Source organism: Gymnoscopelus braueri (genome assembly GCF_963280865.1).
Source record: "Gymnoscopelus braueri genome assembly, chromosome: 1".
Taxonomy (NCBI): Eukaryota; Metazoa; Chordata; class Actinopteri; order Myctophiformes; family Myctophidae; genus Gymnoscopelus; species Gymnoscopelus braueri.
In genome coordinates this window covers 26,987,470-27,015,316 of record NC_137603.1, presented here as the reverse complement: position 1 = coordinate 27,015,316, position 27,847 = coordinate 26,987,470, and the positions used below count along the sequence as shown (strand labels likewise).

The following is a 27,847-nucleotide window of genomic DNA, read 5'->3' as shown; positions in this document are numbered from 1 at the left end:
ATTGTTGTCGTTGCCTGGCCCCACCAGCCCCTGAATCGCTGTGTCACTCCCATTAAAAAAAAAAGATGCGATTGAATGGGTTAAACTGGGCGAGAGAGTTGAAAAACAACAATGACAGTAGAACGGTTAGCACATAGTAAACTGTCTTTACACAGCTTATAGCAACCGACGTTGATATTGTGACATTAGCAAAGTTTTTCACCTTGGGTATTAGATATCGTCTCTGTGAGGTGGAAACTGGAAACCTCTTATGTCCAAAACCTTTCAGGATTCAAATTCTAAAATAACAAAAGTAGCAAATCAACAAGCTAGAAATGCATCACTTGTCGATCTGCTACTTTTGATGCTTTTGTGTGACGCTGTAAAAAAACACCAAATATTATGGAGATAAGAGGTTTCTGCCCGACAGCAACGATATTCTTTAGTATAGTATCTGGCTAGAGTTAACTTCATTAGCAAGTTACCACAACGTCAAACACTATAGTCCGGGGACCCCCAGGGGTGTTTGGGGGGGTTCCAGGGGGTCCCCAGCTAAAGTAGTAAACACAGTATCACAATCATCTTAAACACTTTATCCATTTATATGTTGGCTATTCAAAACATAGCAGATCTACCAGCTCACAGCGTGTCACTTCGTGCCGTGCCGCGAGCTTGTACATCTGCTATTTTTGAAAATATTTGAAAAATGTTTAGAACATTTTTGAATAATTTTGAATTCTTTTAACACAAATCTGGTCCCTGGCACAAAACCTTTTCAGATGGGGGGGGGGTCCGCGGCCAAATATATATCAATTTGGGGGTCCTTGACACAAAAAAAGTTTGAGAACCACTGCTATAGTGATGTCCTACTAGTCACTAAGGGCTCCCTCTCCGGGAACGCCCAAGCAGGAAAACGGCTGCAATGGGAGCACTTTGAGACTGAATAATGAAGTGAAATGAAACGGTGTCAGGCTACACTGTGGGGTGCATGTGAGCGTGCATGTGTGAGTGTATTCCATAGTAACAAAAGGGCATGTTGCAGCTTGCACTTTCCTCCACGGTTGATCATTTTGTAGAGGTCTGGGTAGGGTCAGGGGAGATTAACCCATTCAGACCGGGGGAGGCATCTGTGTCATTTTACATTTTAAAACACATGTAGATCTGCTATTTTTGAAAAATCTTGAATATCTTTGAATATATATATTTTTTAAAGCAAACATTTTTCTACTAAAATCTTTGCTTCTGGGGGTCCCTGGAACAAAATATTTGAGATGGGGGTCCGCTGCCAAATACATTTTGGGGCTCCTTGACATGAAAAGGTTTGAGCACCACTGATATAATTATAGCAACATAAGTGTTTCAGAAAACTGCTAGGACATTTGTAGAATACCCAGAAGGTTTTTTTTTTTTTTGCAGATCTACAAGCTCGTAGAACGGCACGCTGTGTCGCGCTATGAGCTTGAATTTATATCTGCTATTTTTTAATAGCCAGAAATATAAAAATTACACAGATTCTTTTCCGGTCTAAATGTGTTAATGGCTACTTTGTCACACAACCGGTTCATGACATACTATGGAATAAAATAGTTTTCTAGTGGTCATTTCAATGTCCCTCATGCAATGGGTTTGTGATTGTTTTTTTCTCCTTTTTTTCTCTCTCTCTCTCTCTCTCTCTCTCTTTTTCATTTTCTCCCAAATCTAGTCACTGCCAATTCCTGCCATGTGTTCACCCTGTAGCCGCCAACTCTAGACTGGGATCAACTGGTTTTCTCAGTGTTCTGATCCGTTCTAGGAGCAGATAGAACTTCGCGCCACCAGGCAGGCAGAAAGAGGAGCACCTGCACTACTCCAAAAGGATTATAGACTGGGATCAACTGTTTTTTTCAGTGTTCTGATCTGTTCTAGGGCAGATATTTTTGTGGAAACAGGTGCTCCTCCAAAATGATTCCCCTCGGCCAGAAGCGTCATCATTTTAGGGCCTACGTCATGAACCCGCACTGCGGTGCAGGACAGGTTAGCTCATTTTTAAAATAAAAAAATAATTATAAATGTGAGTGTATTGTTTTATTCTAAACTGTGGTGACTGGTGAGACCAGGCTACTCAATTCCGTGGGGGGACAATAACTTTGCAATGCCCGACTGGATACTAGTTAGGGAGTAGGCGTTCCCTAGACCAGATCCCACTAGTCTTTTCGGCTTTCCGCCATCATGTGGAAAGCCTGGTGTGGTGACGTGAGGTTAGCCCATTGGTTCTCAAAGTGGGGTGCGGGGACCCCCAGGGGTCCTTGGGGAGGTACCAGGGGGTCCCCAGCAAAATGTGTTAATATAGCGTCACCATTTATTTTATTTATACTTTGGCTATTTAAAAATAGCAGATATACAAGCATAGCGCAGCACCAAGTGCCGCGCTATGGTGCCGTGCCATGAACTTGTAGATCTGCTATTTTTGAAAAATATTTTTTTAGATGGTGGGGGGTCCCGCAGCCAAATACATATCATTTTGGGGGTCCTTGACATGAAAAGGTTTGAGAACCACTGGGTTAGCCAACCCCGACTGTTGGGACAGTGGGGATAAGCGATCACGTGCCCCCACTGATACCCATGGAGCTATTAGCTGCTTCTTATTTTCCAAATCTCAATTCATACTTCTTTGCGCGAGTGCCGCATGCCGGAAATATGGGACCCGCAAGCTCACAACAAGTCGCATGATGTGCTGCATTGTGAGCTTGTAGGTCTGCTATTTTCGGCAAGCGACACACCGTCGGAGCATAAGGCTCGACAGTAAAAAAAGTTATACCTGGAGAGCGTAATGCATGGAGGTTCACAACCATCTTTCCCAGTTCCCCTTCCCGCTGAACAGGCAACCAGCATCTACTGAGCCTGGAGATGTACTCTAATAACAACCCCACTGAGAGTGGACTGTGTTTCACATAACAGTGCAGCACACAGAGGATGTTTATTTATTTCAGCATCAGAGCTTTAAGCTGATAGTGTTTGGCTCCGTACAGTTGGGTGTTTTGGCATTTGACTTTGTTTGAGTCCCTGTAATGTTAAAGTGAGTGTCTCTGCATCCTGCCATGAGGCCAGTATGTTCTACCAGAGGAGAACACCGAGAGACTGCTGTTGGAACAACAAACAGCATGAGGCGGAAGCAAAAATGACAAAGAGAGACTGATCACTAAACAGAGCAAGAGGCCTTAAAGCTAAGACACATGTTTTGTATGACAACAATAAAAAAGGAGTAGTTGGTGTAAGTAGAGAAAGCGGTCAACTTTGAGGCAAAAATGTTTTAAACAATATTCACTCCTCAAACTCAGCCTATCGTCCATATTGATAGTTTCCACACGTGGAGAGTTCACAATAACAATTATCCACTTCCACTCAAAATAGGTGTTCCATGATTCCTTTTTATGTTAACCCATTAAGACCTGATGTTCCGATTCTACAATTTTTTTCAAAATCCAAACAGTTTTCTGAAAAACTATTGTTTGACCCCCAAAATTATATGTATTTGGCCGCCAACCCCCATCTCAAAATGTTTTGTTCCAGGGACCCCCAGAAGTAAAGATTTTAGTTAAAAATTTTGTTTAAAAAATATTTGTATTCAAAGATTCTGTGCCACGCTATAAGCTTGTATATCTGCTATTTTGAATAGCCATAGTATAAAACAGGGGTCTTCAACCTTTTCAGGCCAGGGACCCCAAACTGATGGGGAGATGGAGCAGGGACCCCCTACCTCGTAGGGTAGGGGGGGCTACCACATATATTGTATATTTATGTATACAATTGTGTTTTATATTGCCTGCTCCTACGCACCTGCCCCAGTAGGTGTGCAAAATAATTCTCTACAAAATATGTATAAACATACCATGTTATTGTGCATTGTGCCTCCATTTATCTGTTTGCTATGGATTCATGTTATGTTTAAAGACAATTTGACATTTTGGGGAAAAAAAAGGAAAAAAAAGTTATTTTTCTTTTCAAACAAAAATATTATTTAATCAAACAACACTTTCGCGGACCCCCTGCAGTACCTCCGCGGACCCCCTGTTAAAGACCTCTGGTATAAAATATGGATTTAGTGGTTAGATGTGTTCCCGGTTTGAATGGGTTAAGGATGAAGTACCCTAATGTAATGCCACCATCTCCAATGGTCCATGGCAGAACACTCCCCCTCCCCATCTTCAGCCAGAATTAGGTTCATAATACGTCATAAATGTATTAGTTATCCCTCTCATTTCAAACACCAGCACTCTAAGTAGGCTACATCTGAGTGACCTTCATCACAGGATGCTTCAGTCACATGACTTTTGTGCTATTTCCACAGCTGAATATAAAACCTGCTAAGCAGGATATCTAACTTGTTTGTAGATATTGTGGGCCACATTTCCACCTTTTAATCCCGTTAACCATCACTATATGAGCCAGTGTTGTCTATGAGGCAACAATACAGTCTCTAATGACTATTTAAGAATGATGCGACAAACTTAACTTTACTTGTGAATGTGATCATACTTAAGTTTACTAACATATCATTTGTATTTCAAAATTATTTGCCTATACATTCTTAAAGGAGTAGTTCACCCCAAAAAAATCTTATTTTCTATCAATTACACACCCCATGAAGCCTTGAATTCATGGAGATTTATTTTTTGTCGCATTCCTGAGCCAATAATTTGATGACCGGCAGAGACTCAAAGAGTCTCCATTGAGTCTCCTACCGGAGAGTCCGCCGGTCATCAAATTATTGACTTAAGAATGGGACAAAAACAAAAAAATCTCCATAGAATAATAGAGAATGTAAGTCTAAGTACAGTGCCCCCCGTCAGGGAGGGTGTCTTATAAAACCATTGATACATTATCTAGACCTCCGAGTCCCCTCTAGGAATGTGAGGGCAAGGGGAGAGCCAGTGACTAATGATAGAGAACCAGGAAGCCTCAGCAGGCAGGCAGCACTGACTGCGTCAGAGCAGAGGTCTAGACCAGTGCTTCTCAAACAGTGGTCCGGGGACCATCAGTGGTCCTTGAGGGGGTTCCAGATCGGTCCCCAGCTAAATGATGGAGAGTTGGTAACCAAATGGACCCTTATTACAGATCTTGAGAGTGCAAGTATTACGGATCCATTTGGTTTCATTTTACGCTCTCAAAACATCTGCATTACTGAATTAAAGAATTGTTATTTTGATCAACGTTTGCCTGTTATCTCTCCTATAGTACCGACATCAATAGAGCATGGAATTGTGGACAAAATCGAATCCAACGATAACTAAATATTCTAAGCTCACATTCTGCTCATCAAACGGTGGTCCGTGGCTCAAATGCCGAATACATAATGGCCCTGGATATGAAAAGGGTTGAAAACCACTGGTCTAGACCAGTGCTTCTCAAACTTTTTAATTTCAAGGACATTTTCAACTCTAGTGATTGTTGCCAATGTGAACAGAGCAACAGCCAGTGTGTGTGTGTGTGTGTGTGTGTGTGTGTGTGTGTGTGTGTGTGTGTGTGTGTGTGTGTGGCACATATCTATTCAAGTGAAAATGTCACATCCACTGTAAATGCAACAGACACGTTTCCTGCAATTCAATTGACGCAATAATGTTTTGCACGTCCGATATCAATGTGCTTTTACAAAATGTCCAAAATGTCTGAGTTAAATTCAGGATTTTGCTGTGTACATCACCTCAGAATACGGCTGGGCATTATATTATAGAGTCTGTTGAATGAGGGCAAAAATAACATTGCAACTTAATTATTATATCAATTAAATAAAATGGGCCCAGCCCCAGCTATTGCTGAGACAGATGCCACAATGAATACTGTAACACACTGGTTGTCAGATGAGTCAGAGTAGCACAAACTAAACATTAGCAGGTTTACTAAACATGGAAAGCAAGGAGAGCAAAGGTTAGACCAGAATATTGTTGCAGAAGCAAGAACATTCAAACTTCAATACCAGACTTGTTCAAGTCGACAAAATTATCTCTCTAATAAAAACAGTATAGTGACCGTGATTTTCAACTGCCTAGAAGACTTTTCAAATCCAATCCACAGTGAAACATCTTATATGATACAGAATTATGTTACAGAATGATCTATATCAAATATAACATCCACACAAAAAAAAGGTGAGTCAGGTTTTCTTCTAGTCAGTGCTTGCTCAGCAACATCCTAACATTTGGCTTTGGGGCATTATCCACAATGACAAGAATCTCTGGCTACATTTTCTCAAAAAAGCAAAGAAAAAGAAAAGGGGGAAAAGTATCATTATTTTGTATCACCTGTGGAATATTCCACAAGAAAGGTTTTTATTTCCATACCTCACATTTCTACAATTCAATTAATAGACACGATTAGTGCTAAAATACTTATAATTTTGCTAGCTATTATGACAATTACTTGTGTTTCTGACTGCTTCGTTTATTTCACTTAAGGGATTTTATAACAACATGATGCCTGTTTTCAGCTGGCAAATCAAATTAAGCTAATCTTGTAAACTGGACCAATCAGCGCCAGCCAGTTCTTTTTGTGTGCATGCTACCAGTAGGCCAAGGAAGTAAATCACAGAATATTCTTCACATATTGTGAATATTTTCTTTTCGTGTGAATACTTTTCACTTTTTGTGAATTCATAATCTCAGATTCACTGTCCTGCCGTCACTCCATTTTTGGGAAAAATCAACATGACGTGAGAAAGAAGCCATGCTGTTTATGTATTTATATTTTACCAATCGTTAATTGGGGTTAAGCATAACGGACATTCTTGTTGATCAAAACGGTTAGAAATAACAGTAAATGCATAGGTTTCTGTCAAATAAGGTAACATAAGACACATTGCCAATGTCCGTTTATTCTAAGAGACTTCTGAGGTTGCTTATAAATATTGGTAATTGCGGGCTGCGATTTTTTAAGTATAGTTGCTTATTTTGGCGTACTTTGAGAACCAGTGGTTCTCAAACCAGTGGTTCTCAAACATTTTCATGTCAAGGACCTCCTAAATAAATTTGTATTTGTCCACGGACACCCCATCTGAAAATGTTTTGTGATATTTGTGACATTCACATATCGAATATTTTTGTCAAATCTTTTTTGAAAATAGCAGATCTACAAGCTCACAACATGTCGTGTTGTGAGCTTGTAGAATAGATAGTCTATTTTCAAATAGCCGATGTATATGATAATACTATGTAAATAGCCAATGGCCTACTAGTCGCTTCTTTTGGGCTTGTTTTCATAGACCTAGTTGCTTGTTTCTTTAGCAAAATCTGGCAACACTGCTCTTTGCATAATGGTCATGCTTACTGTCATAACACCCCCCAAAGGCCCATTCTGAGCCAGGAAAAGCAGTGTGATACCCATTGTCAACTACTTTGTGGCTGTCAATCAGTGTGGCATCAGATCCAGTGTTAACTATATCAACATTTAGATATTGTAATGTCGGCATTTTTATTTTTTTTAAATAAGAATTCTAAAATCTTATATCAAAATTGGCTTAAGGGATATGGACTGGCCGGTGTAACGACGGACCATGTCGTCACGCTTATGTCACTATGACTCATCCATAACCATATAAAGAGCTCCCAATGCAGCTACGCCCAAATATGGAGTGTGTTGTCTAACCTCAATGTGTCGTCATGGCATCATCAGGTGCAAACAAATCAGTCAGCTCCATTTAGGGGCACAAAAGGGGGCATGCATGGGCATATACTAATCTCATCAGCAATCTCCATAATATGGGCATAAAAGGGACAAGGACTGACAAATACAGAGATCTCCATATATGGGCATATCGGTCGGATTGGCGGTGCGACGTAGGTTTTAGGCCGCTAGTAGAAGGAAACAGCCGATCTACAAGCTCACAACATGTCGCATCGCGACACATCATAGATCTGCTATTTTTAACATAAACAAATTAATAATAATACAATATTATCGTCTCAATAATCTCATCACAAATATTGTGATGAATGATTTTGTCCAGCTATCGCCCACGCCTACTGTTAACCCAGTTAATACTGTTGATAGAGGATCAGGACTAACATGGCCAAATGAGAGAGAGTCATTCCAATGAAGTGCAACCCAATTATAAAACTGAATTATAATTAGGCCTCGTTTGATAATAAAAAAAATTCAAGAACAACATAAGAAATAGCCCAGTAGACATTAGGACAAACCTCATATACATAAATTATTTACAAAGTGACATTTACGTATTAGGCTATTTGCACAATGTAAATTAGGATCAAACCACTACATTTCAAACTTCAAACTTCAGGCACCTCCTGTAAAAAATATTCTTCTTACAGAAAACTCAACATGTTTCAGATCTCAGTGAGTTAATCCTTCATGCTTCAGCAAAAAGTGTAGTGCAACACGTTGCTCATCAAAAAAGCGAGTTAGTGACACACATCGTTTGGCCAAAGATGTTGGGATTCCAGGTAGGCAGCAGCTCTGTATGATTCAACATTCTGCCCTCCTCTCCTGCTCTATAGTGAAGTCCATGTGACTTCTGTGAATACACATCTACTGTTCTTCAAAAATCCAGTTCTGCCGTCACTAGTTCAGCAGCCCACATCAGCCATAACTCACATCACAAAGACACCCAACACACGCATGCAGACACACACACACACACACACACACACACACACACACACACACACACACTTGTGACCTTTCTGTTCGTTTCTGATGTCTTCAAAAGTGTTTCCATGTCTTTGAACCCAACTAGGACAGACAGACCCAGGCCCATTTCCAGACAGGTTTTCTGTAGGGAGACTGTGTGTGCGTGTGCGTGTGCGTGTGCGTGTGTGTCTCACACACACACACACACACACACACACACACACACACATGTGAGTGATTCAACAGTGCAGACTGATGACAGACTAGGGCTATCCTCCACTAAATAAATGTGAGTGTTATAATGCCTCATAAGCTCATTTAATGCAATTTGCTGAGTTTGTCACATACAGTCATGCGGAGACCAGCCTTTTCAGGTTGATGAGGAGGGTGAGAACTGATGTTCATTTCACAATGGCAATTGGCATATAGACCTGCCGGAATTAAATTAATGTAGTTAATTAATGTAGTTGATAGATAGAAAAGCCAATGCGCCACATCACGAGTCTTCGTGACACGTTTTGAGCTTGTCAATATGTTTGCTATTTGAAAATGTTATTTATAATGACATGCCCAAAAATAGGTGGAAAGTGGTAACGTTTCTTTTCTCGTTTTAAAAATAGTTAACCACTTGAACCCCAGCATCCCTATTCTGGGGGGGAACATTCGTTAAAAATAGCAGATCTACAAGCAACCAATGCGTATTTTTGGTGTAGAGTGGAAAAAGAGAGTACCAAAACAATTGCAATTCAGGTGTGTTTTAGTTAGAATAGAGGGTTTAAGTGGTTAAGTCCACCTGTAGGGCCATGTTTGGTCCCCTACAAAGGGTCACGTTTCTCATGATGACAGGTGAGGGAAGAGGGAAGAGAGAGGGAGAGGGATCAATTTGACAAAAACACATACGTATATAGGGCTTAACCACTATACTGTATACTTCTTAGTATGACAAATAGCTAAAATAGCTGACCTACAAGCTTGTAGATTACGATTCATTTACGATATTTGTTCATTTACAAAAAAATAGGGACCCCAGGGTTAATGTGGTTAACTTTTTTTATTATTATTATCATTAGTAAATTATGATATTATCAAACATGAATATCAAACATATCAGACAATCTACATTTCCCCAAAAGGAAATGCATGTATTTAATTCAGTCTGACCAGAAGCACACCATCAGAAGACAGGAGAGAGAGATGGAGAGAGACAGAGAAACAGATAGATAGAGAGAGACACGAGACCGAGAGAGAGAGACAGACAGACAGAGAGAGAGACAGAGAGAGAGAGATATGGGTTCCCGGGAATTGATTACACTGAACAATGGGCTAGCAGGCTCCAGAACAACCTTGGCCGGATGGGGGAGATACCACACTGCAGCGCTCACAGTTACAGACCTTCCTCAGACACAAGTGATTGATTTTTTCCCTCTACAAAATCTCACTGATGTTATGGGGGGGGGGGGGGGGGGGGTGAGAGGAGAAGGGTCTGGTATTTGAGCCTGTGTGTGTATGTGTGTTGGGGGAGGGGCAGGAGAGGTTAAAGTGAGAGAAAAGGAGACAGCAATGGGAGTAGAGAAAAAGGGAAGAAAAGGGGGTGGGGATTGGTTGGATTACAGCCAAAGAGCAGTTTCTCCCCCCCCAAAAATTGTAGCCTAAAGCCCAATTTATACTTTGTCATACAATGGTGTGCGCTTGCAGACAATAACAGATTTTCAAGAAAAAAAGAAAAAAAAAGTCAATTATTTTCATCGAGTGACACCATTATACTCTTCAAAGGAGGAATGAATTTGGCTTTAACCTCACCCATTTACTTCACTACATACACAAGACCCCACGTCTCTCCGCATAAAAATGCTCACAGTCCTCCAAAGTGGTTACCCCTGCTAGCTGAAGTTTGGATTTTCATTGCAGTGACTAATAGTGCTTCATAGTTTTGCCCTTTTCAGCGGGATCTGCCCTCAGCTGCTAAACACACACAAGCCCTCCTCTGTAACTGCGGCTGACGTCAACCGTCACTTAGCAACAGCCTTTTGGTGTAAAAGCAGCAGTGCTGACACCGTTTTCAAAAGAGAAACGCACAGAGAGAGGGAGAGAGAGAGAGACAGAGAGAGAGGGAGGGGAGACAGAGAGAGGGTGGGGGGGGGACAGACAGACAGAGGGGGAGAGAGAGACAGAAAGCGGGAGAGAGAGACAGACAGACAGACAGACAGACAGACAGAGGGGGAGAGAGACAGAGGGGGAGAGAGACAGAAAGACAGACAAATACACACAATGAGAAAGAAGAATGAGAAAAGGGTTAGAAAGTAAGACAAACTTTAATTAGAACAGTCAGACGTGTGTGTGTGTGTGTGTGTGTGTGTGTGTGTGTGTGTGTGTGTGTGTGTGTGTGTGTGTGTGTGTGTGTGTGTGTGTGTGTGTGTGTGTGTGTTGACAGGTCATGTAAAAAAGTTAATACATATGTTGTCAAGAGTAATCACTTTCATTGTTTCACGATTTTAGTGGTCATGATCTGAATAATTGGTGCAAATTGTAACCAAGAACATGTTATCTGAGGCAACTGTTGCATAATAACAGCCCGAGCTGGACACTGGGCAGATGATGCCGAAATACCATACTAGGTCTACCCGTAAAACAAATCCACCTTTCCTCTCAGACTGAAATTTATCCTACAACACGTACAACGTTTCTCTTACGAGAATCCTGTAATTCAAGCACAAGACGCAACCACCTACATCACAGCAGTCTGATCCAACATCCACTCTTCACTGGAACCTAGACTCCCTCCCTCCACCTTTACCCAGACACTGGGCTGAACAAACAGTTGACACGTAATGCTGAACAACCCCCCTCCTTCACTTAAAAGCTAGGCCACCTGAAATGTTTGAACTGTCGGGAAACTTGTGGTAGTAATCTAAATCTTTCAAGATGAGCCATGCAGAAAATCCCTGCTCCTCCTACCACCAATGAGCACTGTTGATTAAGTCGCAAAACACAGCCTATAGTTTGGTAGAAAGGCAATTATCTTGTTGTATCAATTTGATCTGATTATTATTTAAATTAGTATTTCTTTCAGTATGTATGTACTGTATATGTAAAGCTAACTGAACCCAATCTACAGGCCTTTAAGGAAAGAATCCTCCAAAGAAAGAGACTTAGCTGGATAATGACCACTTGATATGCTCTGCCAATGCAGCATTTTGTGATTCACGGAATACATAGGTCTGCCCAGCTTATTCTGTAAACACAGTTCACAATCATGATCACACACAAGAAATGTGTGATCATAGTAGCATATGATAGAAGCATAGAAACCAAGAAACCAATGGCAAAAAAAAAATATGTAAGCTATATTTTATAAATACAGCCTATTTCTAAAACAATAAATTGGGATGAAAAAACAAACAAAAAAAACCCCATCTAGGCATATGTTTCAGAGCAATGTGTGAATGGAGAGATTCTCTCTGTCTTCAGACAGAGAGAAGCCATTGGGCTAAGCCCTGTTAAACCTATCATGAAAACTAAAGAGCTGCAAGCTAATTGCAAGTGATCATGACGCAAACCGTTTCCAGGGCAACGCGAGTTTTGGAGTACCCGCTCCAGCATTTCCTCATCTGTTTGCACTCACACCAGCAGGCTGACAATGCAGTCGCTGCATCCTGTTTCACTCTGCAGTCAGCCAAACACACACACACACACACACACACACACACACACAGACAGCACCTCGCTCGCTCAACTTAACCCTTTCTCTCTACAAGTCCTGCTGCCAATCGTAAATTAGTAGCAACTCCAACAACTCATTTCAGGGCTGGGCGATCTGACTTCAAATCACTATCACGATTATTTCAAAATTTGTCCTCGATTACGATTATTTCAAAAAAGAAAATGGTGGAAAATAGCAGATCTACAAGCTCACAATGCGTCACATGGCGACATGTTGCGACATTGTAGGTCGGCTATCTTTGTACACCACCATAGTACAACAAAGTATAATACAGGGTTAAGTTCGACTAATCGATTTGGACGATTATAAAAAAATCTATAAAATCATCTGCTAAACACAGCACCTCGCTCAAGGTAATCCTTTCACTGAACAAGTCCTGCTGCCAATCGTAAATTTGCAGCAACTCCAAACTATGGCTGTCAGCCTGTCACGATCATGACATTTTACTTGACGACTAATTGTCACACAAATAATTGCGATTTAATTTGTGTTTTTGGCATTGAAGATTGGAACAAAAATTACATTTGTTTGCCTTTTACAATTGAACAATTGAAACTATTCTCTTGCTGATGACAAGACTTAGCAAGAGTTATGACTTTTATTATAAAAACAATCAATAGATTCCCATGAGATAGAAAAGGAAATAGACAGCATGTTAAATGTGAACTCATGAACTGCTTCTATGCAATGGTTCAACTAATGGCCTACACGCCTACTAATTTGAATTGACATGATAGACTATGAGGATGTTATTCTTGAGTACAGACCTTGGTGTTGTTGATCGAGATTTTGGTAGGCCAGGTCACAAATAATGCAAGGATGCTTGAATGTATGCTTATTATTGTGATAACACAACTGCAAACTCCTACATACTGTCCACTGAACACCAGGCTTGCTAGCTAATATTAGTAAAAGGTGCTTGAGTACATTATTGGGTTTACTATCACTGTGGTCCTATATGCCTTGTTGTTAACATCTGCATTCGTCATAGATTAACCACTTGAACCCCACATAATTTATCGTAGTAACTACTAAGTCTGTCTGTTTAGCAATGGGACTGCAATTCAAATTAAACACTTTTTTTGTAGATTAGATTTAATGGCAGTTACAGTATTCGTTTTCCCCCCATGTAGCCCCATGAGCATGTTAAATTATTCAGCAAGATAAATGGTTGCATCCATGGTTCTGCGTGACCTACAATACCTGTAAATAGTATTAACTAATAGTATTGATGTAATACTATTAGATGTAATGAAGCATTCTTAGTGATACAATGTACAATTTATATTCTATTATCTATTCTATATCTATATTACGCAATAAAGATAATCTTCCTGTTAATATTATTATTTAATTATTTATATGATCTTTTCATCCAATTGCAGTTAGTCATAAAGAAAAACATAAATACAGTATGGTGGATGAAGTAGTATATGCAAGACAAGATTATGGTCCAAATCTAATAATCATTGGTTCAGGACAGATATGGGGTGCAATTTGAGAGGATCTGAGAGCCACAGTGCACCCAAAAAAGGTTAAATTTTCAGCATTTACTAGGGGTGACTCGCCTTAATCCAAATCTTAACAGCAGCTTGAAAAAGAGCATAAAATCTTACAGAATTACTAAAGTCAAAAATAACATACCAACCAACAACATTTTATTTTTTGTTGAGTCTAGCACACGTTAATGTAAATATCCCTAAAAGTTGGTATAATTTTCTTTTTATACACAATATGACTCAGGTGAGTGCTATACTGTATGAAAGATGTTCTAATATTTTAACGAAAGCGTTCAAAAATAGAGAAAATATAAGATCTACCAGCTCACAACGCATAGTGATGCGACACTTTGTGGGCTTGTAGATCGGCTATTTCTGCTATTTATTGTGCGACAGCCGACAACATACCGATACTGTAGATAGGGGCTTAAGTGGTTGTGTGGGCTCTAGGCTCCATTTCCACTAAAGCTATATGATCAGCTATGAGGCAGAGAATTCATATATACCACTGTACATTCATTGTGTGGTAGCTACAAGATGGCCCACAGCGAACGTTTATTTCCTTTTTTCCACAACAACATTGGCTCATCACCAGGAAAATTGACATAAGACAAAATGTATGCGACGTTGTATTCTTATTAAAACAATTTTAAAGGACCACTTCACCCATTTTCAACCTATCTTCATATAAGTGGTCCTCACTGTTTATGTAATGTTTTTACATAATGTTTTAAATGGTATAACTGTATTTGTAAACCTGAATTTGTTTGAATTTGGTTGTTGAGGTATCAACATAAGATGTTACATTTATAATTTAAGCTATTACACCATTATAATCAAGATTGATTAATATTTTCCATCTTGGTTGTATTAACATTTCTTTGATACGGTCATGTAAAATGTTTTCATGTTATGTAATTTATTTATGTGTGGACCCCAGGAAGAGTAGCTGCTGCTAAGGTGGTAGCTAATGGGGATCCAAATAAACCAACAAACTAATGCGCATCATAAGATGGCACCATTTCTGTCTATTCAGTCTGTGTCTCAGAGGAGGGCTGTTGACAGTTCAAAAACCTGCCTAGTGACATCATCGATAGGCAGGTTTGGTCATTTCAATTAAGATTTATTTTAATATTTCATATTTTTTATTAATGCAAGAACAATGGCTTCTATTTCAGCATGCTAACTTTCCAGGAAGAGAAAGGCTATTGTTTCTTCTATTAACTTGGAATGTCATTGGTAGGCACATTTCGGGACTGTCCATAGCCCACCAATGAGACACAAGAGTGTGAAATTGAAATTGTGCCATCTTATTATGAGCCTTAGTGAGGACCAAATATATGAAGATAAAGTTGAAAATGGGTGAAATGCTACTTTAACATTATAAGCTACTACCTTTTTTTTCCTTTACAGTGGCTGAAATTCATTAGAAGAGAAACAAACAAGCAAAGTAGCAAACCACAAAAGGAAAAACCTGCAGTGCAAAAATATTCCAAACTTATGATATAATTTACTATAGCATTAAAGTGACATGTCCAGTAAAAGCAAATAAAGGTTAATTAAGGTAAAATTAAGTTATTATTTAATCACGGCCTAAAACATCATAGCTGACCATCAGTTGATGTCATAAAATAACTCTGTTAGGTTGGGGGGCACAGGGCGACTTTAGTACTGGAAGATTGTAACAGGGAATACAATAACATAATTAATAATACTAGTTCCAAAATGCAAAAGGTTACATCATACACCATAGGAGGTCTATAATTCAGCATTCTGTGGCATCCTTTTCCAGCCAAGCAATCTTTCTCCTGGCACTCTCTTTGAAGAAAAGACAGTTGCTCTTAGGGCTGGGCCATATGACGTCACATCAATAACACAATTATTTCAAACATTTTGCCTCGATTACGATTAACTGAACGATCAATTGTTTTTATCACGAAAATAGCAGATCTACAAGCTCACAACGTGTTGCATCGCAACACGTTGACCAGTGAAAGAAAACAGCTATTTTCACATGCCACTATTGTACAATGAAGTATAATACAGGGCTTAAGTGGTAAAACAAAATTGATTCATTGAGAGAACAAATTTAAAAAAAAAAAAAAAACTGCTACCTACATGAGCAAGATTAAATTGTTTATTTGTTCTAAATAACAGGTTTTGACATATTTTCGGTTTAATTGCCCAGCCCTACTTACAATACACTTTTCCATCCAAGCACTCTTTCTCTCCGCACTCCCTTTGAAAAAAGACAGTTGCTCCCCTTCTCATCACAGCTGGGGGCAGTCACTATATTCTACCGGCGATTAGTAAAACCTGGCTTTGTTTCTTCCTCACAGTCACCCCGTGGTACGTCACTGGGTTGTGACGTCAATGTTATATCATTCCACATGGCTTTACAGTAAGAGAACGTGACAGCTGAGAGCTGCTCTACTTCACTGCTCTACTCTCTCCTCCCCTCCCTTCCAAACGTCTCTCTCTCTCTCTCTGCAGCCCACTGCTATGCTATGCTCTACTGTGGTGTAGGGGTTAGTTAAGAACAGGGTTTCCCAAACATAGGGCCGCGACCCATTTTGGGTCACGAACAAAATATCACTTTTATTTTATCACCTTTCCTAAATAAAATTAACAAGAAAAATGTAAAACCCTTCCAGAAATGTGTCAAATAAAATAAAAATATATCTATAAGCTCAAAATGCACTGCAATACGACATGTTGTGAACGTGTCCACTGTAGAGGCTATTTTCACTCATTTTGAAATAAGGCTTAAAGCGGCACTATGAATAATATGTAACTTTTTTTTAAATTAATAAAATGTAATTTTGTCCAATTTGTATGGTATAGTATGTTAATGCAATATAACTTATACAATTGGGGCAGTTGTATTTTGTCTCCCTGCTCTTCCATTGAGACATTTAGATCGTGTCAAAGGTCATGTCTCACCTAGACACAGGATCTGACACAAATTTTAACATGATGGTCAAGATTGAATTTATCCCCTGAGCAAGCAGCCTGCTTGCTTGCTCAGTGGATATTAGCCATTAGCTCAATGGTAAACATTTCAGCACTTGCACAGGAAACCGGGTTCAAATTTGGGGTAGAAGTGGAAAGTTACATAGTGCAGCTTTTTAAGTGATTCATTCATAATATATTTTTCTCTAGGTTTGGGTCCCAGGAACATACCACATTTTAATTTCTCTTTTGGGACTCCTGGTTAAGAACATTATTTAACCCTGCTTGCATCCTACCACCTCCTCCACAGGAGGGGTAGCCAAACAAACACAAGCCCAGGATCTGCTCCAATGTCATACTTGTAGGGGTGCAACAGTTAATCAAAATAATCAATTTAATGGATAGTAAAAAAAAAAGGAAATGAATCAATTTATAATAATAATCGAAATTTCCAAAAATGTTCTAAAATAGCCGATCTACAAGCTCATAACGTGTCGCGATGAGATGTTTTGCGAGTCTGTAGATCAGCTATTTGCTACTTTTGGGTGACACTATTGCAAAGTCAAGTGTAATTGATAGAATAATCGCTAAAGAAATAATCGATAGTTGCAGCCCTACTAATGTAGGACTTTGCAGAAACATGCCTTAACAGCCCATATGGAATTGTGTCTTAAAAACAATGCAACGCAAGTTGTATTTTTGAGTTGTGGGGGAATGAAGAATAGGTACACTTAGTGGAGTGTTCTGTTGGCAGGATAATTATACCTTTATCCATGTCAGTTAAGTAGCATAAGTGCATAATTTATGCAACTATCCACAATAGAACATACTATTTTCTATCAAAAATAACCAAATATTTCAGTTGCATATAATAAATCAAACGAAATGGGAAAATAATCTGCCTTGTTTGAACTTTAGATCTAGGCTGTTTTCAACGTTGACACTTCATTAGCCTGCATGAAGATGTCCCACAAACATCTATAAACAGTACAACTACAGAAACATTATAATAACAATAATCTCTGATTCTTTCATAGTACCTGAAGTTCACACACTGTTTCAGAGGGTCCCAATATAGCTACACACGTGTTGTCGTACTGCAGAACGATACAAAAATAACACCATTGACAGAAGCAGTGACATTGATTTGGGATTCACTGTCTGTACAATAACACAGAGTGCTTCAGTCACACTTATGAAAATGATTTTTAAGGCTGTTTTTAACCACTTTAACCACCCTATATACTTAGCTGACCGGGGTCTCCCAGCACTCTACACTGTACTTGGTCCAGTCTTTTAACCCTTCCCCATCAAATCTCTTTGCCAATCTACAAGCTCACAGCGTGCTGCATTGTGACACGTAGTGAGCTTGCAGATCTGCTATGTTTGCCCCAGAATAGGGACGCTAGGGTTCAAGTGATTATTCTTTGCTGTAGTAAACAACGAGAACTACACTTGCTCACAACAATAGAGTACCAAAGTCCTGACGTAAAAACCATGCCCCCAGGATCACGGAAGTGCCATTAAAAAATCCCATGTTTTAGAAATCACGTGATAAGAACTGTGTTCCAATTGTTGTTGTTTTTTAAGAGTTTTGGCATCAAAAGAGTAAGTAAATAAAAGGTCGCCGACTCGCCTACAATCGACAACAATCATCTTAGGAATGAACTTCGACTACATCTCTCATTACACATGCGTCACGTCGTTTTGTATTGGATTTAGGATAATAGTGTCGTCAGCTCTCAGTTACTAAACTAGAACTAAATAATAACACACACCGATAACAAATCTGAGTCTCGGGTGTTTTTGGCGGAGCGTGACGTGCTTCAGTGGGGACAGTCAGTCACGTGATTTCCTACTGTAATTTTCCAACGCACCTTCCAAGTTCACTGCTGAATAAATTCAATTTTCTTCAAACACAGGCTGCATCGAATACAAATAAATATCATAAATGATACAGAGCCACCTCCCTGACAGAATGCCAAAACTCATTTGTTTATTTTATTTTTGGAACAGTTCTTATTATATTACGTGATAAAGAATAAAAACTAGAGGGATTTCTTCTTATGGAAAAACCCATCCGTGATCCAGGGCGCGTAGTTTTGATGTCAGGACTTCGGTACTCTTACTCTATAATAGGCAAAACAAAGCATAGATGTTAGGAGAGAAAGCAGATACATTCTATGCTGTTTTAACCCATTCAATCCGGGAACGCATCTCTGTCATTTTAGATGTCTTTACTTTGGCTATTCAAAAATAGCAGATATACAAGCTCATAGCGCGGCACCGAGTGCCACACTATGAGCTTATAGATCTGCTATTTTAGAAAAATCGTGAAAATGTGTGCAAATCTTTGAATATATATTTTTGCGAACATTTGTAAAATATTTTCTTCCAGGGACCTCCAGAAGCAAAGATTTGAGTTAAAAATGTTGTTTCAAAAAAGGTATTTATTCAAAGATTTGCACAAATGTTCAAGATTTTTCAAAATAGCAGATCTACAAGCTTATAGAGCGGCACTCGGTGCCGCTCTATAAGCTTGTATATCTGCTACAAAAGTTTAAATCATGACAACCCACTGCCATTTACAGCTATACTATACAATTTTTGCAATAATCATGATGCCACCTTAACTTAACAGCAATCTCTACCATCCAGCACTACGAATTATGAATCAGCAGTCTTGACGCTGCGTTTCATTCATATAATATGTATCCAGTGAGGGCTCTAAGATGGCAGCATCTATGGAGGGTATTCCCTCCCAGTCAGTATGACACATTGAGGGATCACATCAATCATAAACAGATGTGCTCTCAGCCACACAGAGCTTGGCAGCATGCGGCAAACTACAGTGTATACCAATAGAGCACAAAATTGGGCAACTGACCTATTGCGCAAACTTTTGTGACCATTTTTCTAGTAAACATAAGCCATTCTTTTTGACTCAACTATGAGACCATGAATTCATTTATTTCAAAGTTTAAGCAGAGGTATTCATAGTGGTATACTTGGTTTTTAACCTCAATTTTCATTTGGTTTGGGAATGGGATAGTTCTAACCACAAAGTATTAGAATTAAATAAGCTCTACTTTGCTTGGAAAGTGTGGGGCTACTTATACTGAGTTTAAAAGGTTTTGGTAAACAACTCAAATCAGCTTTTTTTATTTGATTTCATGGTTACAAGAAAGTTCTCACCCATATTACCAGACAAGCATCTCAGATTTTACCTTATCAGAATTAAAGCTATAGGGACAATGTCACTTTTTGTCCCACTGTGTGTTCCAACCTAATACATCTCAAACATTTCCCAAAAGCACCAGAGCAATAACAATTTAAACAAATTGAAAGCATGAGCTTAAAATAAATATTTACACTGTAATGAATGGGACACTGGTTTGTTTTGCCTCCACTGGAGTAATCCAGAAATGTGGCAATTCTCGTACAGAAATTGATAGTCTATTTAACATGTTTAATCAGTTTTGCAGGTTGCAGTTTTGACAGGGAAATGTATCACAAACATTAACTTTGATACAGACGGACAAACTGTTTATATAGTGGAAAAAATGTGCTTAGTGTAAGAGTTTTGAGTATTCAAATTAATCACTGCCTCCAGACTGCTTTCTCCCATTCCATTCTGGTTCATAAAGTGAGCTCCACAACAACCTAGAGAAGTCAAACCTTTCCCATCAGATTTAGCATCTGAAGTACAGTAGAGCTGATTTCCTTTAGCTGGGGACACTGATTTAGATCACACTTAAAGGAAATTCCTCTTGCTCTTTAGTATGAGAGAGTACAAGGCATTACTGAGGGCGGGTACAGTTTCTAGATCTTAAGATGCTGTTTTAAGTCAGTAGATGCACACATGGCATGCTCTAAAACAGTGGTTCTCAAAGGGGTCCTTGGGGGGGTACCATGGGGTCCCAAGCTAAATTAGTTAATATAGCGTCACAATTATTTTAACCACTTTAACCATATTTTATACTTAAGCTCAAATGAGCTTGTAGATCTGCTATCTTTGAAAAACCGTGACTTTGAATTTTGTAAAGTGAAAGTTTAACTCAAATCTTTGCTTCTGAAGGTTCCTGGCACAAAATGTTTTTGAGATGGGGGTCTGCGGCCAAATACATATCATTTTCGGGGTCCTTGACATGAAAAGGTTTGAGAACTAACTGCTCTAAAACGCCAAACGCCTGTGATAAGAGACTGTTGGAGTCAGTGACATGCACAAACTCACCTCCCTCAGGGTTATTGTTTCATGACATGGTGTCCATGACATTTTATTTATTTAATTTATAATTTGTGTGGTCAGCTCACTTTTATTTATTAAAAAATATTTAAAAAATATATATACTGTATATATATAAACATAATGTAAACTTTGTTTTTGTATTTAGTATTAACATTGACTCCACGTTGACAGTTAATGGCCATCTGTTTTGTTATCGTTTATACCAATTATTTCAATTCTTCTGAATGTGATTAAAAGAAATATTTCAAGTTTGTGTCCTTCCACGGAAAACAGCATTTTCACTTATGTCGAGAATACAATGGACACAACTTTGTTTCAGTAAACCTACCCAACTATGATAATAATGCCTTCATCCACACAATACTGAAGACCTGCAGTCTCACATGTTCTCAATCTACCTTGAACAAGAAACCAAATAATCCAATCTCCATACTAGTTGAAACATACAGTAGTCAGTGTCCCTCACACATAAAGGATTGACATGTTGTGTGCAAAAATGTGTTCAAATGAAGAACAGCATGTGTTACATAACTAATCAACATGAATTATTGTTTTCATATCAAATTGTTTATTCTCCATCTAGTTGTCGACCACAGAATCTGGCAAGATAACGTGCGAGTTACATAAGCATAGATTATTTTCAATGCAGGCATAAATCATAGATAATCAGAAAGTGACTAGTCAACTTTCTCTTGTACACTTTGTTTTTGACTATATTCTCTCAAGTAATCATCAGTTCAAAACAAAAAGTAAACAATACCTGCATAAGTATGAAAATGTTAACAAGAGCAGAACAAGTAAATAACTTTGATGTAGTTATTTAGTTACATAATATTTAGGACAACTGTTTAGCACTAAGACCAACATTTTCCTATGTATTGTAGCCTTCATATAATTATTAAACATAAACAGTGTAATTTAGGTGTGTTTTGTATTCGCTCCCAATAATAACCATAATCTTTCTTCATGTCCAGGTTAAAGTGTTGTTTATCACCGATAAACTAAAGGATATAAGAGTTTGGTTGAATAAAGGCATTTTGTATGGCATGTAGGCTACTTTGTAAGGTTCTGCCTCATTAATTTACTACTGTATGACGCATTTCCTGCTGAGGCTTCCCTTCCGGCATTCAATTCATGATTTATGGCATATATTCAATTTGACAGGGAATCTGTCTTTGCCATAACCTTTTTGTTATGAAGGGTGGCATGATAAAATGTTATCACCCAATGATCAAAAAGCAAGCCCAAACGTGAGGGAGGTCCTACCTAACCCGGTACAACATAAAAATAAAAGATATAAATATATATGAAAACGTCAACTTCATGTTGATTTTACTATTTTAATTAAGAAGAAAATCCAGATACGAGGATCTAGACCCGGATCTGCAATAGTAAAATAAACAGGAAGTTGACATGACATGACCAAAAATGCATAATAATAATAAATGCTGTACAGTGCAATGCAAGTCAATGAGGAGGTTATATATTTTTTAATATCAAATTCTAATCAATGGACCAACTATTTAAGATATCTCGCCAATATTTGGAGTTGCATCATGGCAAGGTTAACTACACAACCCAAATTTCTACCACAGTGGTTCTCAAACATTTTCATATCAAGGGCCCAAAAAATGTGTGCGTATTATAGGCCACAGACCTTCATTTGAAAAGATGTCTTGCTAGGGATCCCCATAAGAGGTCTTAGTTGTTAAATTAGATGTAGTACAGAATGCTACAATTGTCTATGCTGTAGGTTTGGAGAGAGAAACCCATGATCTGAATAGTCATACTAATAAAGTACATTCTCTCATTGGACAACCTTCTAGCTAAATTATAGTGAAAGTAACCATATTCAACCTGGCATCCCTATATTTTGGGCATGGCATAGGCAAAAAGAATTGAAAGGGTCACAAACACACTTGCTGTTGTCGTACTTAGGGACACCACACAAATTACCCCATTAAGAGAAGCAGTGACATGCAGACTGCCTTTAAATAGATAAAATAGCCTACCTACAAGCTCACGTTGCATCATTTGTGACAAGTTTTGAGCTTACAGATCTGCTATTTTCGCTCTTTATGAAATAGGCCAATTTTCCTGGGGACCCCCTGGAACACCCTCAAGAACTCCTAGGGGTCCCTGCACCCCACTTTTAGAACCACTGCTCTGCTCTACCAAAGTGCTTTAAGTTGTTAACAGTGGCCAATAAAACAAAGATCCAAACCAAAAACATAGATCAAGATGATCTGTGTGAGGGATTCAAAATAAACATAAAATTCAGCTATCATTTTTAAGAACCCTAACTTTCACTCCGTCTGAAATAAATAGCTTATTGCATAAATATATTTGAATGTTCTATCAGTATTCTGGGGCTGAATTTTGTCTGGGGAATGTGGGAATGTACTGTATGTATGTCATGTCTCTGTGTGCACACTGTTTTCTTTCACTACAGATGCAAAATGAGTAAAACAAACTGTGACAGCTCAGGTGGGAACAAGTCACACTAATTTGAGTCACAAGTAATTTTTTTAACTCATGGGTATCAAGCACCCCAATCAAAGGGGTCATATCATGGCCAAAGTTGAGTCCTAAGTTCCTATGATGTGAGAAGTAAAGTCAACTCACAACAAGCAGAGAGTGTAAGACGTGTCAAATCAGATGGCTGCATAAAATAAATAATAACATGTCCAACTTACTTGGGTCCAAAACATGTCATTTGTATCCAACACCCATCCCTACAGAAATGTATTGAGTCTAATCCTACTCTTTAACTAATACTTTTCTTGTAGTTATTTTTGTTTTATCCAATAAGTATACACCCTATATGTGTGACAGATTAGTGTAAAGCAAATCATTAAATGGCCAATCTGGTCCTACAGTCTGTGGTGATATTTATATGGGTTCTTAAAAGAATTTCAGAAATCTAAGCAGTGCATTAAGCCACATTTTCTTCCAAGTCAATCGAACCATGGGTCACAAAAGGCATCTGACATTTAATCGTTTTAAATATTTATATTATCTATAATCAAAACACAAATTGCCAAAGAAACAAAAAACTAAAAGAAAAAAAAAGAGCTGCAAGATAAAATAGCTCAAATGATGAAAACACATTTTACACTATTTCTTGTATGACTTATGACTCAAACAAAACATTTATGCTGGGTCAGTAAATAAATATTCGTTTTTTATTATTATATTGCAATCAATGTTGCATGCTTGGGTATTAGGAGAATAATACAGGCACAAATGCCACCTTCACAAAAAACGTATCAGGCCAATCATTTGCACTATAGTTTAACATAACATTATCAGGTGAGGTTAGTATACATGAATCATGATACTGTATGCAAGTAACAAGACAGTTTCATTTTCATATAAATATATCACTACAATATTGCTACAGGCTATTTTAGAAGCCAACGCAAAGGGTCACATTTCAATGACAACTAAAACAATTATGTTAGATGCCAACACTAGCTCAGGCACACAAGCAAACCAGAAAACAAGAATATTACTCAATGTACACTGAATAATCCCGCTCATAATGACCATCATTTCCTCTCAGTCCTTGACTGCTAGATATTTCACCCAGGCCACACAGAGGCTTACAATGGCAACAGGCCCTGTTAGTGGAACAATAATATTTAATCAACTATATAATGGCATCTGCAGTATGTTGCTGTGGTTAATACTAAACATGCTCAGTGCCTATTCTCTAACACAGTGGTTCAACCTTTTTCATGTCAAGGTCCATTATTTATTCGGCATTTGAGCCACGGACCACCATTTGATGAGATTTAGCCTCTCAGACCCCAAAAATAAATATTTCTTCTATATTATCTAATAGTGTAGACTTCTTCTAAATTAAGTAATGCAGATGTTTAACAATAATTTAACTCTTGAGAGCATAAAATGGTTTCATTTTACGATAGAGTTAAAGATCTATACGTTTAAGGGTCCATTTGGTTACCAACTCTCCATCATTTAGCTGGGGACCACCTGGAACCCCCTCAAGGACCACTGGTGGTCCCTGGACCACTGGTTGAGAGCCCCTGCTCTAACAAAATGACAAAGAGGAGAGCTAGCAAGTGTCTCTCTAAACTGCTTCATTGAAACAAATATTAATGATAACAAAACAATGGCAAACAAAAATGTCATACACTGTTCATTAGGAAAAGACTTCAGATACTGGTACAAATTAATTTGCACAGTGGCCTACTGGCCATTCATGTGATCATGCATGAAAGTCCATTTGGTTACATTTGTACACTCTCTGAGCTAAACTAACATTGAGTATTTTACTGTGTACACTATATACAGTAACTAATCATTTAAAGTTGTCTTTCGCCAGTCTACACCATATCCACATTTGTATAAAGGCTGTTATCTAGAATGTTAACTTATTCTAAATAGTTGATCACTGTAGTAGTCAATGCACTCATTTAGAGGGACCCTGTGTGCAGGTGGTGACCTGGTAGCCTGATCAAAGTATTTGGAGGTTAATTGCTCATTAGTTGGGGATGTGTTGTTGTTGTTGTTGTGTGTGCTGAAACGTAATATCTAATGGGTGTTTGTGTGGTGGGGGTGTTGTATTCTCTTGTGCATGTGTCTGGACAAGAGAATAACAGTGCATGTGTCTGGACAGCACTATTAGGCCTACTTTGGAAACTCATAGGGCAGTGGTTCTCAATCTGTGGGTCGGGAACCCCAGGGGGGGTCCCCACATGATTTTAGGGGGGTCCTCAGATGACAGTGAAGTGACAATTTAAGGACTTTTAAGACCTTAATACTTCAACAACAAAAAAAGAAGAAAAAACAAACAAACTATACTATAGAAACTGGTCAAACAGGCCAAATTGTCAAATAATATAAGAAAGGCAAAAGATTTAAGAGTTGTGAGCTTGTAGATCTGCTATTTTCACAATATTTATCTGTGGAACCGAGTCAAACTAAATGTAATGCCTCAACTCCTACAATTTCCAAGTGCTTATCAGGGAGGGGGGATCCCCCAGTTCAAATATGATTATTTTTTGGGGGGGTCACGGCCTGAAAAGGGTTGAGAAACACTGTCACAGGGCACCTGCAATGAAGACCTACCTGCTCTCGGGATATGCATGGCAACGAGGGTCTGCGGGGCATCTTAGCACTGCCATAATAGCTGGTGGACGTTTCTCCCAACGAAACGCAACTGGACCTCCTCCTGGGTCTGATCACTGGGACCTTCTCCTCGGCGCTGGCAATCCGATTGGGTGCTTCCCTCGACGGGTAGTAATGGTCGAAACAGAGCCCCAGCAGAGAGCCAGAGACCCCCGCGAAGCAGGCGAAGAAGGGTCTGAGCAGCGCGGGCAGCCCACTCAGACTGGTGAACGACACCAGCCACACCACGCTGGCGAACACCAGGATCAAAACACTGTGTTTGAGTTTCAAAGTGGGGATGAGCGTGAGCAGACCCACGCATCCCAGCACGAATAACAACCTGCCCACCATTTGCATCTGATGCTGGTCCTGGTCTCCCCATTGCAGGAACCGCAACACCAGAAAATCCCCGAGGTAACACGACGCCGGCAGCGACATAAGCCAGCATTTATTACTCTCCTTCTTTTTCCTCCTCAGATAAAACGTTAAAAAGAAGAAAGCGCAGCCTATGCTGAACAGGGGACTAATGGACTGCGAGAAGCCCGACAGAAAAGTCTGCAAATCCCACAGCGAGTCCCCACTTTGCAAGCTCCTGGAAATGAGAAAAGAGACGGCTAAAAACGCGAATGCCCCCGCGTAGAGGGCGGAGATCCTGAACAATTTGGAATTCAGCACGTCTTCGTTGCAGAACCTGCACACGTTGAGCAAAAAGCCCCTGTGATGGTCCTGTGCGAGAGGGGTGACGCAGCTCTTCACATAGCCGTTCCTCAGGCTCTCCGAGCCGCCGCCGCCGCCGCTGTTGACACTTCCATGAAGCCCATCGTGGTGCCTGGTCTTACTGTTTGACACAACCTCTCCCTCCTCGCGTACAGCCATGTTTCTAAAGCCTTCCTAGAATCCAGCCCCAAAGTTGTTTTCTTCCCTCCGGGTTATTATTCACACCGTGGTTAAACGCTCGACAACTACATGTCGGCAGACGCACTCCATGGTCACTCAAACGTGCTCCAGCAGCACTTTGACTAAAGAAAGAGCAGAGATGTTGTTTTTTACCGAGAGAGGGGGCTCTGTGTCGCCGCCTAGATGTCACAATGAGACTCGTTGGGAGTTCTGCAGCATTTTTACACAGTAAAAAAAAGAAGAAGAAAGAAATTAAAAGAAAGAAAGAAAGTAAAAGATTTTTTGAAGATATTTTGGTTAAAATTCTAGGAGGTATTTTGAGCATAGTCTCTGTTAAGAGTTAATTAGTGTGTGTGTGTGTGTGTGTGTGTGTGTGTGTGTGTGTGTGTGTGTGTGTGTGTGTGTGTGGGGGGTGAGGGGGGGGGCACTTGCTATGTATCCCATGTTGACACTTCCAAGCCCGTCGTGGTGGCTTGTTTTACTGTGCACAACCTCTCCCTCCTCGCGTACAGCCATGTTTATAGTGGAGCTGAACCTCCTAAATCCACCTAAAGTTGTTCTTCTTCCAGTTATTATTCACACCGTGGTTAAACGCTCGACAACTACATGTCTGCAGACGCGCACTCCATGCTCACTCAAACGTGCTCCAGCAACACTTTGACTAAAGAAAGAGCAGAGATGTTGTTTTTAGAGGAGAGGGGGCTCTGTGTCGCCGCCTAGATGTCACAATGAGACTTGTTGGGAGTTCTGCAGCATTTTTACCAGTGGTGGAAGAATTCTTCCATCATGATA

The 27,847-nt window shown here is 39.4% G+C and overlaps 1 protein-coding gene across 2 annotated transcripts in view; it reads right to left on the bottom strand.

Moving 5' to 3' along the window:
• Window positions 1-27,304, bottom strand: part of pde3b (phosphodiesterase 3B) — a 77,010-nt gene extending 49,706 nt beyond the window's left edge. For both annotated transcript variants that reach the window (XM_080427154.1, XM_080427155.1), the window contains exon 1: window positions 26,120-27,304. In XM_080427154.1, coding sequence (XP_080283280.1) covers window positions 26,120-27,034 — 915 coding nt within the window. In that variant the 5' untranslated portion in view covers window positions 27,035-27,304. The remainder of the gene's footprint in view (window positions 1-26,119) is intronic.
• Between the last annotated feature and the right edge of the window lie 543 nt (window positions 27,305-27,847).